The sequence below is a fragment of the Coturnix japonica genome, chromosome Z (genome assembly GCF_054131305.1).
Source record: "Coturnix japonica strain WE chromosome Z, WE-NBRP24, whole genome shotgun sequence".
Classification (NCBI taxonomy): Eukaryota; Metazoa; Chordata; class Aves; order Galliformes; family Phasianidae; genus Coturnix; species Coturnix japonica.
In genome coordinates this window covers 48,147,298-48,162,642 of record NC_140702.1, presented here as the reverse complement: position 1 = coordinate 48,162,642, position 15,345 = coordinate 48,147,298, and the positions used below count along the sequence as shown (strand labels likewise).

At 35.9% G+C, this 15,345-nt stretch overlaps 1 protein-coding gene across 6 annotated transcripts in view; it reads right to left on the bottom strand.

Moving 5' to 3' along the window:
* Positions 1-4,710: 4,710 nt before the first annotated feature.
* The window catches only part of RFX3 (regulatory factor X3), a 125,308-nt gene continuing 114,673 nt past the window's right edge, over positions 4,711-15,345 (bottom strand). For all 6 annotated transcript variants that reach the window (XM_015848911.3, XM_015848912.2, XM_085530722.1 and 3 more), the window contains 3 exons: positions 14,389-14,542; positions 12,463-12,505; positions 4,711-11,666 (listed from right to left, as the gene is read on the bottom strand). In XM_015848911.3, coding sequence (XP_015704397.1) covers positions 11,428-11,666; positions 12,463-12,505; positions 14,389-14,542 — 436 coding nt within the window. In that variant the 3' untranslated portion in view covers positions 4,711-11,427. The remainder of the gene's footprint in view (positions 11,667-12,462; positions 12,506-14,388; positions 14,543-15,345) is intronic.

The following is a 15,345-nucleotide window of genomic DNA, read 5'->3' as shown; positions in this document are numbered from 1 at the left end:
AGTGACTGAGGGAGCTGGGATTGTTCAGTCTGGAGAAGAGAAGGCTCCAGGGTGACTTTATTGCTCTCTACAACTGCATGAAAGGAGGTTGTGGTGAGGTGGGGGCTGTCCTCTTCTCCCATGCAACAGCAATAGGATGAAAGTTAATGGCCTTATGTTGTGCCAGAGAAGGTTCAGGTTGGATATTAGGAAAAATTTCTTCAGTCTTCACTGGTGACTGCTCTTCATACACAGCCCTTGGGCAGATGGACTGGGGGATGAGAACAGGGAAGGTAATGTTCCTCCTGCAGGAAGCAGAAATCACATTTGTGACCACCTGAGGAACCTGAATATCTATAAGACTGTAGGTTCCAACAAGATGCAGTCTGGAATCCTGAGGGAACTGGCTGACATAGTTGCCACTTTATTTGATATTTGGAAAGTGATGAAGGCCAGGTGAAGTCCTGGTAATTGGAAAAAAAAGACATCATGGCACCCATTTTTCAGGAGGATGGCAAGGATGACCTGGAAAGCTTCCAGACTGTTAGTGTCACCTCAGCGCTGGGAAATGTCATTAAGCAGATCTTCCAGGAAGCTCTGATAAGGAACATGGAAAAGAGAGAAGTGATATGGGATAACCAGCAGGGTTTCAGCAAGGGCAGGTCCTGCCTAAGCAAACTAGTGGCCTTTTATGGTGGTGTAATAGTGTCAGTGGACAAAGAAAGAGCCACTGATGTTATCTGTCTGGACTTCGGTGAGGCCTTATATACAGTCCTCCATAGTATCTTTCTCTCTAAATTGGGACCATGTGGGTTTGACTGAGCTTGGTGTGCTGTTCTGTAGGTGAGGAACAGGTTGTGGGATTATTCTCAAAGAGTGGTGGTCAATGACACAATGTCTAGATAGAGATTGATGACAAGCAGTGTCCTTCAGGAATCAGTAATGAGACCTGTGGTCTTTAACATCTTCATCAATGATAGCGACAGTGGGATTGAGTGCTCTGTCAGCACATTTGCAAATCTGTCAGTACAAACTGAGGGATGTAAGAAGAGAGCACAGCCCTACTGAAAAGGATGTAGGGGTACTGGTGGATGGCAAATGGGACTTGAGCCAGCAATATGCCCTTGCAGCCTAAAAAGCCAATCATATCCTGGGCTACATGAAAAGAATTGTGGCCAGCATGGTGAGTGAGGTGGCTCTGCCCCTCTACTCTTTGGTGGTGAGACCTCAGCTGTAGTGCTGCCTCAGTACAGGGGGGACATGGACCAGCTGGAAAACACCCAGAGGAGGGCCACAGAAATGATCAAAGGGATGGAACACTTCTCTGAGGACAGGAGCTGGGGCTGTTCAGCCTGGAGAAGACTCCAGGGAGACCAGGTAGTGGGCTTTCAGTATCTAAAAGGAAATTGTAGAAAGAAGAGGGAAAGAGAGGACAAGGGGAAATGATTTCAAACTAAGACTCGTATTACAGATAGAGCCCTAACTCAGGGATGAAATTTACTACACTGACAATTTGGAGGGATAACACATAGATTTTAGAAATGATATGTGTGTGTGAATATAAAAAGGTTAATTGGTTGGGATATATGGGAAATGGTGGGACCTGAGCATGATGTAAATGGTGCGGAAGAGGGGTGAATGTCGTCCTTGTTTCAAGATAGGACAGAGTTGTTTTTATTCAGGGTATAGTACAACGCTCTTCTGGCTTTAGGAAAAAAGTACAATGCTGATAAACACTGATATTTCTGCTGGTGCTGAACAGTGCTGCACAGAGCCAAGGACATTTCAGTTTTTAGCTTCTTGTGCTGTCCTTCCAGCAAGGGACTGAGTGGGCTCAAAGAACTGGGAAGGGTAAGAACCAGAGTAGCTGACCTAAACTCACCAAAGGGATGTCCCATACTGTATGGCATCATGTGGAAAAACTATAAAACAGAAGGCAGTGGGACAGGCTGCCACATGAGGTCTGGCTAGTTGTAGGTGGGTGCTGAGCAATTGTATTGTGTATCACTTGTTTTGTAAATAAATAAATATGTATGTGTTACAAATAAATATGTGTGTGTTATGTATATTCCTACAAATGTAGGGAGACATTATAACGGCCTTCCAGTAGCTGAAGGGGGCCCACAAGAAAGCTGGGGAGAGGCTTTTCGTAAGGCTGTGTAGTGACAGAGTGAGGGGAGATGTCTTTAAAATGGAAGAGGGTATATTTAGGCTAGATATCAAGAAGAAATTTTTTACTGTGAGGGTGGTGAGACACTGGAATAGGTTGCCCAGTGAGTCTGTGGATGCCCCCTGCCTGAAGGTGCTCAAGGTGAGGCTGAATGGGGCTTTGAGCAACCTGGTCTAGAGGGAAGTGTCCCTGACAATAGCAGGGGATTGGAACTAGGTGAGCTTAAAGGTCCCTTCCAACCCAAACCATTCTATGATTATGTATACATATACAATCACGTATTTAATTATTGTTACTCTTACTTCTCTCTTCTGTTTTAGCAAACACAGGTTGATCTAGAAACGGAGTTTTACTCTTTTTTTATTTTTTTTTTTTCCCCAAGTCTCTCCTCTGTCCCACTGGGATGGGAGTGAAGGCTGTGTGTTCCTGAGCTGAGTGCTGATTGTGAAGCCTCAACATTGTTTGCACGAAAAAAATATGAATCTATAGGTAGCTTGAATAAAAGGTGAGAGCAGAGAAACAATTTTATCCATCCACTGATAAGCATGGAAGTGTTAACAGAGCAGTTCTGCCTGTCCTAAGCGCAAGAGCATGAAGAACACTGAATTGATGACACACAAGTAACACAGTGTACTGAGGGTTGGGATGTTGCTGCTCTTCATAATGTTCTAGAAAACAAAGTAGGAAGGGTAGTTTGGAGGGGCTAATTGTTTAAATTTGCACATGTTGACTCAAGAATATATTTTCCTTATGTGTATCTTTAATGGATTGCAGCCTTGTCAGATGAAACATGCATTACCGACCAGCAGAATTGCTACTTCTCAGCTCCATCGGAGGTTTGCAGTGTCCCATGGAAGAGGCGTGGCTGCTTCAGGCATCAGCTCTTGTTGTGTCAGGACAGCATCCATTAGTGTGGTTCCACTGTGTGCAGCGGTAACATTCAGCTGCAAAGGGAGCAGCTTGAGGCAGCAGTTTTTATGCCACTTCCAGCTACATCTCTAAAATTATGTCTGATTTACTAACTGCTTATTACTAAATGAGCATTGACCTACTATGCCTCCCCTCAATTCTGATAATGAAAGCAGAGCGGATTTTGTGTGCAGTGTGCCAGTGAAAAATATCAGCATGCAGAGAGATTTTTAGTACAACAGTTCTGCTCATAAAATTGCTAAGAGCAAACTGTCCCAGTCAGCATGTTGCGACCAAGGACAGTAATTAGTTCTACTTTTTAGATAGAAAAGTCCTACTGATCATATTAATTCAGTATTAAGGAAGTGGGATTTAGCAAAATTTAGAATGAAATCAGAACAGCAGAATCAAGTAAACACAAAAATCCTCTTTGTTGTACTGTCAGTATGCTGTAAATGGATCAAGGTTGCTGACCTGCCTTGGTCAGGTGTCTCTGTGGAATGGCTGGCTATACATTTCAGTTGATGTTTGGTCTAGACCTTGATTTGGACCTAAACTATAGCTGCAGACTCTGTTACTTTTCACATAATTGAAGCTAGTGCTTTAGATAAGTCAAATTAAAGGCATTTAAATAACTTGATATGGAATGTATCTTACTTATTTTGAATCACTAACATTGTGCAGAAAAATACTTTATAGAAGTAATAAGTTTCATTTTTAACCCTTGTCATTCTAGACCCAGAGTGTCTTGATTCCTCCTATACTTCTGCTTTGCTTCATTCTTTGAGCTCTGGATTGTGGTAATTTGGGATGCTGCACTAAACTTACACTGGTTAATAAATGAAGCCAGTTGATACTAACAGCAGCAAAAGATGGATTCTGCAGGGTCTTCCTGTTAACACTGGAAATGAACTGAAAACTGCAGCCTGTTGGCTGTATCAAATGGTATTTCATGTGAGAAATCTCTCTCTACAGATTCTTTTCTTCTGCGTGTGCGTAGGAGCAAGACTTTGTCAGTGTCAGTAGAGCATCAACTAGCAATGAATTCTATGTCTTCATTAGCAGTGAACTAGGAGTATTCTGTAAACATAGCTGTGTCAGAAACGTAGATATTGCTGAAAATTTGGAGCCCACTTTGCTAGGATGCATTGTAGGAACCAGTACTGTAATGAAATTATACTCATGTCTGGACAACAGCTTACAGCTCAACTTCTTGAGACCAATAAACTTTTCTATCTTTACCACATTTACATGAGAAATACCTGTATTAAAATTGATATCTAGTAATCATTTTGATATTTTAGCATCTAATACGTGGTTGGTCCTCCTCATTAGAGTAGTGCTGTGCACCTTACATACAACAGTACCTGGAACAGGTGCTTGAGACCCATGAGAAACACGACCTGGTAACATTAGTGAAGATTTGTGGAACTGAAAAAATCGGTAATGGGGGGAAGTGTTGATATTTAAGTTATTAAGTATCTTATTAGCTGTGTTCACTGGGAGGCTGAGACACACTCAGTGCTTATTTCTGTTGCTCTAAATATGTGCAATCTTATTTAAAATCCACAAGTGCAAATAATCTTGTTCCTCAAAACGAATGGCATCAGGATTCAAAATAGTTGTTTATACAAAAATGGAAGCAGTTCAGGTATGTTTGTAACAAGAAAACAAATTTATTGATTTTAAAAGACAAGACACAATTTTGTTTTGAAAAACACAAAAAGCTAGCCTGAGTTCAAGTCTGAAATATTCAGAAAAATCCTACTGTCTTTAGTATGTTCCAGTCATTTTTTTAAACAACACACTAAAAGTTAATATATATTTTTATAATTATAAAAGTTCCCCAGTTATTGTACAGTACACAATACAAATTGCCCACAAACTATTATTTAGCTCCTGCCAGTTTTGAGAGGACATGATATACTAAAAGATTTAGCATTTCTCACAAAAATCACATCAGGAAATACGTATTTACAAAATCAAATACATTATACAAAAAAACCATCACGTTATTCTGTAAAGATGTCTTCTTTAAATAATTAAAAAGTATATTCAACTGTAGTCCAAAAACTGGAAAAGAACATTACATTATCTCACACATACAATCTACAAAAAGTTGCTTACCTCATTTACATAATATATTCAGTCAACTGGAAAATAAAAGTTTGAATCTATCCTAGTGTTATGATGTTTCTGTGCTGTGGGACTGAATAATGTAATCTGCCACTTACTAAGTGAAATTCAAAAGATGGCACTTAAAAAAATACACTATAAAATAAATGCAACGATGGAAGTTTCCTAGAAGGTAAGAAAGCCCTGAGCGATGACAAAATTACTGATTGGTAGCTCTAGAATTAACCTAATTAAAGTTTACCACCTCAGGCACAATTTTCCAAGTTTTTGAAAGGCACTCAAAGTTTCTTTAACAGCCTCATTGGTTATTAACTGTAAATCCAAATTTTGAGTGATGATGAGTGGAGATGGGCAACTTGCTTTGGTACAAAGTGATATATTTCTGGCATCCTTTTAATTGCTTAATTGGGTTGCGTTAAGATGGATATAATGTTTCAATGCAAGGCAAACATGTTAATATTGTATTGAAGAAGACTTCGTTTGGGGAACCCTTTAGTATCCTTAAAGCTCTTGGTGACATCAGCGAGTCAAAAAGAACCAAAGTGAGTTCCTGCTAAATACCAATCCATGTGAGGTTGTCTGTCCCTCCAAAGCCTAAACTCCTCTAACAGAGACATTTGTTGTTTCAGAGTAAAATTCATCCAGAACTGAAAACTCTTGTTAAGATTTTTGCACCCAAATCAAGAAAAACGCATAAGGATAGAAAGATCCCGATTTAGATTTAAGTGAGGCTCATTTGATGCTAGTAGTCTTGTTCTGGGCCTTATTTTCTACTGTAAATTTTACCCTTAGTGAGAAATCTTCAAGAACAATTCTTACCAAATATTTAACTACTCAGGGCTTCCAATCCCAAAATGTTAATTTATTTTTTAAAAAGGAAAAGGAAAAAAATAAAATAATAATAAAACATGATCATATTCAAACTAAGGCATATTTTACTTCCAAAACAAACACTAGGCAGTCACTTTGTAAGTGGCTTTTACTATTTCTCAAGTTAAACTGGTAAATTAAACTCAGGTCTACCGGCACATAAAATCACTAGCAGCAATGATCAAGGCATGCAAACTCAGAAGCATTTACATTAAATTATGAATTAAAAAGTTGTTAAATTAAAACCCTTTGAGTATTGCATTTATGATAATTAATTCTGCATGAATTTGCAATAACTGACTAAAAATGTTTACAGCTTACTTGCACTATACTAATGACGTAATTGCATTAAATAACTTAAAATGAGACCTTTTGTTTTTTGCCCTCAGATAGACTTAAATAAGTACAGCTGCACTTCAGTGTTTGCCGACTGATTGATACTGCAAGAAACTAGTAGAAAATTTACAGTACTGTCACTTAGTAAGGTGGCATTTCTCTCTTTAATGTCAAAGAATCTGTACTTGCTACTACAGTCATCCCCTTGCTCTTATGAGCAGTACTTGTACGAACTAAGGGGCTTTTTAACATGTTAAAAGGCTGGTGCAGTTTCTAGGTTGCTGTTAAAATTTTCACATTCAACAAGGGCCATCCCTTGTACCCCTGCAGATGAAGCTGAGTAAAATACTTTCATCTTAGCATTAGTTATTATTGCAGTGACTGAATGTTAGGAGGAGTATAATTAATTGTGTTCTGGTTTATGAAAAAGATGTCAGAAAACTGCAGTGTAAACATACCAAATATTCTGTAAATTTTTTCTTTTTTGCTAAGCCTTCTTTTATTCCTAATGATTCTCTTTTACAATATTGGAATATTCCAATGCTAGCCTATCTAAGGAGATTCTCAAAGAAGGAAAAATATTTTTTTTCCTAAACCTTCATCTTCTAAAGGCATCATATTAGACAACTTCATGTCTGTAGAAACACACTGGATTTTCCTCATGTATTTCCGCATGTATGAAAACAAGGGAGATGAAGAACTATTTTCCATTATACAGTACACATCAATGGCAGTGAATATTTGGCTAAATCTATTGAACCTATCACAAAACCATTCCTGTATAGTATGCAAGTATTTACTTTAGAACTATTAAAAAAAAACCCAAAAAACAACAAACTACAATGCTATCAATCAGCTATTCTGAAGTGTATGATAAATGATCTAAAATGCTTTATTCCCATCATATGACTTACAATGCTCAAAGGGTTAATGCAAGGCATTACATTAAATTAATTCTCTAATACTAGAAATAAGCACTGCATGTTTATGCTCCTATTCCAGTTTTTTGTTTGTTTGTTTCTCTTAAATCACCAAACAAATTATCAGAGATACTACAATTCCATTTACTGATTTTAAACCATACACACAGAGGATGTCCTGTTAGAGAGACAAGGGCCCAATTTTCAGAAATTCACGCAGTTCTCTCAAATGAATGTTTTAAACCCCAAAATTACCATTGTAGGCCATACTTACGTTACTGATAAATCTCATTTTCCTTCCCTACTTTTATAGCTAAAAAGATTACTTTCTTTTTGTAAAGCCATTCTGAACTGAATCCAGTGCGACTCTAGATCTAAAAGGTTTTCTAAACAGTGCAGATATCAATTAGTGATATTCAGAAAGATATCATGTCTCTTATGAAAAAAAAAAAAAAAGGTGAAAAAAGAGGCTTTAGATATTTCAAAATACCTCGCTTTAAATTAAATTTGTATATATGCCTATACATTCCTGAATGACAGTACACCAGAACATTATCTATTTGTTATTTCTGAACTAAAGGCTGTGATTCTGTAAATCATTATTCTATGGGTAAATAATTTAAAATCTATTTTCCAGCTTTTTAGGGAAGTCTCTTTTAAAAGAAGGTGCTTATAGCATGCTACAGTACATGAGCAAAACACAAAAATAATAACTGAGAACAGAAAAGAAAAACAAAAGCTTCAAAACTGATTTACCATGAAAAAGATGGAAATGTACCAACAAATCATCATAAATGTATAACTTTTGAAAATTGGGCCCTGTGCTTTGAAAAGGTAGTTTAACAATACCCATTCCCCTACACTGTTCACTGTGATATTTGTGCTAACAGGGAAAATGCCTTTAAATCATTATTTTGGATTCCATTCTACATAAACCACTATTAGCCTTCATAATGTCTACCCTGTGGACAAATGCTAAACCTCTCCAGAGCACTGACAACAGACTTCAGAGCTGGTGTGGCAACCACGTGCTGCGCATCATAGATTCTGGACTGAGGTATTCATATCTCTGTAGTTTAATCATTACTAAAAACACAACTATTAAAGATAGCAGAAGTGTGCAAAATGTTTTACCTGTGTTTAAGATTTCATTAAATGTAAAAACACAAGACCTCCAAACCTGCAACTATACAAACTAGCTTACAGCAACTTAGTTCTTCTAAAAATCTTGTAAGAAGGATGAGAAAAACAAAAACATGTTAAAATTCCGAAAGGTAATCAATTGATAAGCATAGGAATACAGACTCCGTTTAATTTTCTCCATCTGGGATAGTTCCAGTTTGTTTCGATAACTCATCATTTTGTAGAAGCTATGAAATACATTCTATCTTTGTATTAATTTTTCTAATTTTCCTTTTTTCTTTTTTTTTTTCCTTTTTTTTCTTCTTTTTTTCTTTTTTTTAAAATTTTTTTTTCATTTTTTTTATTTTGCACTTTGTGAACAGTGAACAACTGGATGGGAGTGGGAAATTAAAGATTCTCAGGTCCCACATCTTTCAGCAATCTAAATTTACCTATTACAATCATTCTCTTTTCTCAGCAACAACAAATACAACACTAAAATCTGTAACACAATAAGAGAACGCTATCGGGTTTGCCAACACAAAACTGAAAGAAGTACTACAGTATTAAAGAAGTTTAAAATGAAAGAAAAAAGAAAAAAAAGAATTATTTCACTTTATTTTAATTGTAAACATCTTATAATGCACAATGAAGGGAATAAGTATTTATCACAGCTTAGTTTTAGGATTTTTGGTGAAGGGTACAGCTTTGCTGATTTCCAAGGAAAAATCAGGACACACTGAGCAATGTATGTGAGAGCAAAATCTATGAGATTCAGTGCATTTATGAGTGTAGAAGTAATGAATATAAACCTCACGTTCACTTTTTACTGAGGCGAAATCGCTGACATCAAGTAGGAATTATGCAGGATGGGTTCACCTCCCCACTCTTTAAAGGACTTAAGTTTAATTTTGCGCACCAAACAAGTTAGGATGTTTTAGTTGATATGTAGCTGTATTTGGGGCACATGTAATCCATAGCATCTAACTCCTTTGCTATAAATACACCGTTTCTTTCGCTATTCTTCTCCGATTTGGTATATATTACATTAAAGTCATTTTACAGACACCGTAGGTAAGCCAAAATAAAAAAAACCCTAATTTTTTTACCCAGTCGTTTGTATAAAGTTCATTTTTTTGTGCTCTTTCACTTCTTGACTTTTTTTTTTTTTTGATTATTCGATTCCCTACTTAATGTAACAAATTCATGTGTCTGCATAATGAAATGTTTAGGAATAAAAATTGCAATTAATGTATGCTATATAAACTGTCAATATGAGATCGAGCTGTTAAAATGTAAAATCAGGCTGATACCCCACAAAACATACAAATTGAAAACATGCACTGCATTATGTACCTGCTCATTTATTCATTTTTACTTTTCAAAATTAGAAGTAGACATGGGTCTAAAAATATATATAATCATGCTTGGGACTATGGTCAATCTATCTTGACATCTGTATGTGGTATTAAAGCTAGTTTTGCCTTCCAGATTCCCAAGCAACTTTTATTTGTAATAAAGTGAAATCCAGCTAGAAACGAGAAAAAATAGGTTTATTGTCATTCTAAGAGGGATATTAAAATCATTTAATAATAAAAAATCATTTCATTATTTTGAAGGCTATGTAACCTGTCCTTACTTAGGGAATTTGAAAATGACAGGCACACCTTGTTGAATTAATTTAAGAGTTAAGAATAACAAAAAGTACTAAGTCTTAGCTTCAGTTCTGTTTAAGGCACCATGTAATAGCCGAGGTACAATGATCCCTGATGTACATTCTTAAATGGCAATGGTCCATCTAGCCACCTATTCAAATTCTACACAACTGGGAATAAGTAAAAGTGAGGTGTGCCAGTTACACTGCCTTACCTAATTTTTTGTAAAAATTTAAATCCACTGTAACAACAAAGAAATATTTTTGAAAGGAAAATGATGCAGGTTGCTACATTCCTTGCATTCTATAAATTATCTTTTCTAAGAGCAGCAGATTGAACCACTAATATGAAAAGACCTGGAATAGAAGAAAGTCATCCAAATGGAATATTTTCCTGTATGTCCAGTCCAGCTTAAGTAGCACGTACACTTAAAAATTAACAGTAATAATTAAGTCACTTCTTTTTCAGCTTCAGCTTCTAACAACTATAGTACCACTCAACAGCCAAAAGCACCTGTTCAGCGGCACCACGTTTAGTATCAGTAGTCTTCAAAACAGAGGAACTGGTATGCAAATAATATCTGGAACTGTTGATTTTTAATGAACCTTGCATTCTTAATATGATGGTCAGATTAGGTACGTTTGTTACGTACACAAGATTAGGTACGTTTGTTACGTACACATTATCACATTGTTACAATTCCGCCATTTAAACTTGCTTCTTTCTCACAGAAAGAAACTGGTATATCTTCTCAACTCTTCAACAATATTACAAAAAATCCCCCTGAATACTCACAATTTTATCAAAATAGTGTCTTTTAGTTGTCCACGGAAAAGCACCTTTTATAACAAACTTGATACATCTGTTGTCAAATAAGTATGCCTCCAGTGTAAATCAAAGAAAATAGTTCTTTTGATATTTCACAGAAGTGCATCTATTTAAAAACCTACGTATATGAAATCATCACTATAACCAATAATGAACATTAAAATATTTTTAAAAAACTATGAAAAAAATTAAATTATTATTAAGAGGACAAAAACATTAACATCAAGCTTTGCAAAAATCTTTCTTGCATTTGATTATAAGAAAACTCTTCACATTGAGTGGCCAAGGTAAAATGATCCTGTTTACAAAAAAAAAATCTTTTCTTGAACAGGCCTGGCAAAATGCTTACACTCATACCATTTCATGACTCCAATAAAATAATGTTCAGTACAGCTGAAATTTGACAACAGTCGATTTTCAGACCTTTTTTCTCTTTTATTTCTTTTTTCCTAATAAACCCAAAGGGCTAATGTAATGATGGGGGGAGAGGGGAAGTTTCACATTAGACTGCAGTATATGTATTTCCAGTAGCACTGCACTGTCTGATAGTCTGAGTAGTTGCAACGATGTGCTCATTATGAATTGGGTTTAGGAGGTTCTGCTGTACTCCACTCTCAAGCACTGGCTGCATGCAGCCCACCTGAAATGCTTGGTTTAGCTCTGTTTTCTCTCTCTTTGCTTGCGGCTCTCCATTTTCATCCATTTCTTCATCTATTTCACTTTCAACTTCGCTGCCTTCATCTGCAGAAAGGGGGAAAAAAATTCCCTTTATTTTGCAAATAATATTTGAAATACAAAGTTATTGGGATGACTAGCAATCTGATAAAGCACAAACTGAAAACTTAAAACTTTAATGGAAAAAGCTAATGATTATATCAAATAGATTAATAGACTCTCATTGTTTTGATCACACCAGTTACATACTATTGATAAAATAAAAAGGAAAAGCAATTACTAATCTGAAAAACAGTATCTAACAAGCAACAATAACTTCCTACTGCAAAATCCTTTTTGTCTTTAAGACCTGATAAACCTTTTGAAGAATTGCTACAGATGGGGAAATGAGTGAAAAGAGGTTGAGACGTGACATGAAATTATACACTCTGTCAGTGTAAAATCTATGTCAAAATATGGCGTGAAGAGCTCATAAGGACCTTATTTCATCCTACCATCTTCTCTGGCATGCTATTTAGCAACTGCATGCAACTCCAACATCTTCATTTAGCAGTGATAAAGATACATAAGACTACTCTTGTCTTTCTTCCCACAGCTGTTCCCTCTTCTTCGTACTACCAGACACAAATTCCAGGCTCAAATGGGAATATTTCCTGTGTAAATGCTAAATATCTTTAAAATAAATTGTTGTTAGCAAACATACCTATGATGTTCTAGTAATTATTATATGCTGCAAATCAATGTATACACAAAACAAACATATGAATTTTATAGCATGATACAGCTCTAAATTCTACTTACTTTGCTCAGAGACACATTAGTTCTACACTGATTTATATACTAGAAAGATTAAAACACTTACCTTTATCCATATTTCCAGGGGACACAGCATTTAAATCACCAAACTGCAAAACAAACAGTGAAAAAACTGAGCACAGTGTATGCAAATAGTTATGTAGTGTCTGTGATGGAGACAGACTGTGCTCCACTGGTTTGAGGCTGGCATGCAAACACATGACCTAAGCTGCAGCCACATCCATCATGCATCAATTCATTTTCCATTCCATCTTGTATTTAGTAAGACAGTTATCACTAAGAAGTGAGCTACTTCTGTGTTGAGTAAGTCAGAAAATGTGACAGACATTTTGAACTATCAATATTTTATCCAAAAGGTCTTTCTAGAATTTCTCAGAGAATCCAGAAGAAAAATGAAGGTATATCTCTAAATGCAGCTATAACATTGCAGATTTACCTGGAAGGCAGATGAAATGCATTTCTGAGGAAAAGTTTACAAACTGGTAACCAGTTTACTTGTATTAAAAAGATATATTTGCAAAAATGTTCATATTCTAGATGTGTAACATTCCTTCCTTTCGTTTCCTGAATCCTCTCTCTTAAATGAAATTAGCAGAGTAGAATGTCATCAATGAATCTCAAAGGAGAATTTTACTTCAGTTATACAGTTCTGACAATAAGTAATGATACCAGCCTTTTTCAGAAAAAGAGTAAAATAAAAGTTACTTAAGGAACAGTAATGCAATGAGCAGCAATACCATCATTTCATGTCCTCACACTTATCCTTATGCTACTTTGGCTTTGTGCATGAAGTGTTCACACAGCTATTATTTGTTCACAGCTTTTTATTTGAATAAATCTGATCCAGTTAACTGCAATACTTGGCAGTACTTTTGCTAAAACCTGTGCCCAAAGCTGGGCGAAGAGGAAGGCAGGAAAATGAACATGCTAATCTCAGCTGCAACACTAGCTTACACTGTCCTGCAATGTTTGTCAAACTGTGGTCTTAGGTTTCCTCTTATTATTTCTGTCACAGTCATTGAATACACAAATTCATTAACAAGCATACATTTAATCATAAAATCATAGCATCATAGAATCACAAGGTTGGAAAGGACCTACAAGATCATCTAGTCCAACCATCCTCCCATTACCGTAACTACAGCAAACCACTAAAGCAGATCTTGTAGCTGAGCTTGTAATGACCATTTGCACCTTCTCTTGTGTATCTCCCACCTCCAAAAGTTTTGTTATTTTTTTCCAATAATATCTCCACCTTCAGTTTACATCAAATAAACAACTACACAGCACCTAAAAACTGATGCACAAACATAAGATGTGTATTAAGAAGGCAAGAATGAAGTAACTGTATGATTTTGAGTATCTTACTGCATATGTAGGGCAGACAAAGGATATATGCTATTAGTGGGTCACTAAGTGGAAACACTGTAATTTAATTTGTCTAAAACCTCATGCCACATGGTAGGAAATCATTTGACAAATATAGTGAGACATGTCCAATTTCTCTTGAAAGTCTGCTACCAATTTACAGTATTTAATGATACCGTTAGTGTATCTTGAAGGAAGAACAAAACCTGATGTCAAATCAACATGCAAAGTAACTTGCAAGTTATCTGTAACAAACATCACGCAGTGACTCCCAAATGTGAAAATGTAATAAAGCTGTGCCTTTAAACATCTACTGCATTTTCAAATGTATCCATTTTGCATCACATTGGGAGTACAATTCTATAATGAAAATGTATGCATTCTTCAGTATTTCACTCAAAAGGTTAGATGAAGTACTGGAGAAAAGAAAAAAAAGAAAAGAAACTCGCCTTGCAGATGCCACAGTCAAGTACAAAGATAGTTCATTATTCTTAAACTGTACAACATCCTACAAATACACACGAAAGTTTACAAAATTTGCAAAGGTATGTACTCAAATTCATCGTTAAATCTATCAAATCTAGTCTCTCGCATATTATCTTACCTCTCCCATAACTGCAATAGGTGTCTCTCCTGTGGCCTGAGCAACACGATGTTCTACTAAGTAAAACATGTATTCATCATAAAGCAAGCGGATCAGATGAAAAGAGCCAAAGCTAGCAGCACTGCGCAAGGTTAGATCTCGAATCACCATTGAGCTACTCAAAAATGGAAAGAAAAACAACACTGTGTTATATGTCATTGTCACACAAATGTTTATCCATATAGACATTTCATCTCAAAACCAATATTCCTAAAAACAGCATTATCCACAGTGTCTGACTAATGGTGCCTTTGGAAAGAGGAGTTAAGGAAAAGCGATTATTTGCTTCTCACTTTTTGCAGAAGGTGTTGCAGGCCACCAAGAAATAACTGTGCTTTTTAGTTGTTGTTGTTGTTTTTTTGTTTGTCTTCCATTTTCCTTTGCTTTCCTATCTTCATAACCACCAAGATTTGTGCATATGTAAAACCTAACCTGAAGGAAAACTGCTAAAAACACAAACAAAAACTATACTCAAACTTCCATTTTAGATAAACTAATGTTTAAATAAATTCTGTTGAGCCCACTTCCCAGTAGAAAGGTTTTGATTACCATGATTCTAATAACTCAAAGTTCAAACTAGATTAGAAAAAGATGTCTGTGTATGTATTAGATTGACAAATTCTGGTATCTTTAGCAAGTAGCTGACATAATCATTTTCAAAGAGCCAGCTTTACACTGACAATTGATCCAATAAACAGCTGGTAGGGAATGTTAGCTTGCTTTAATCCACTTTATATTCTGTAAAAAAAGTTTACCTTACCTAATGATCACAGATATTACAGTGTTTTAAAAAATAAAATTAAAAACACTGGCTTGTACGGTTATTCAACCCAATGATCCCAAGTTGTGTTTCTAATTCATGACAAAATTCTACCCGCATTCATATGGCCTTCCAAACAGCAAGAGTATTGGTTAAGT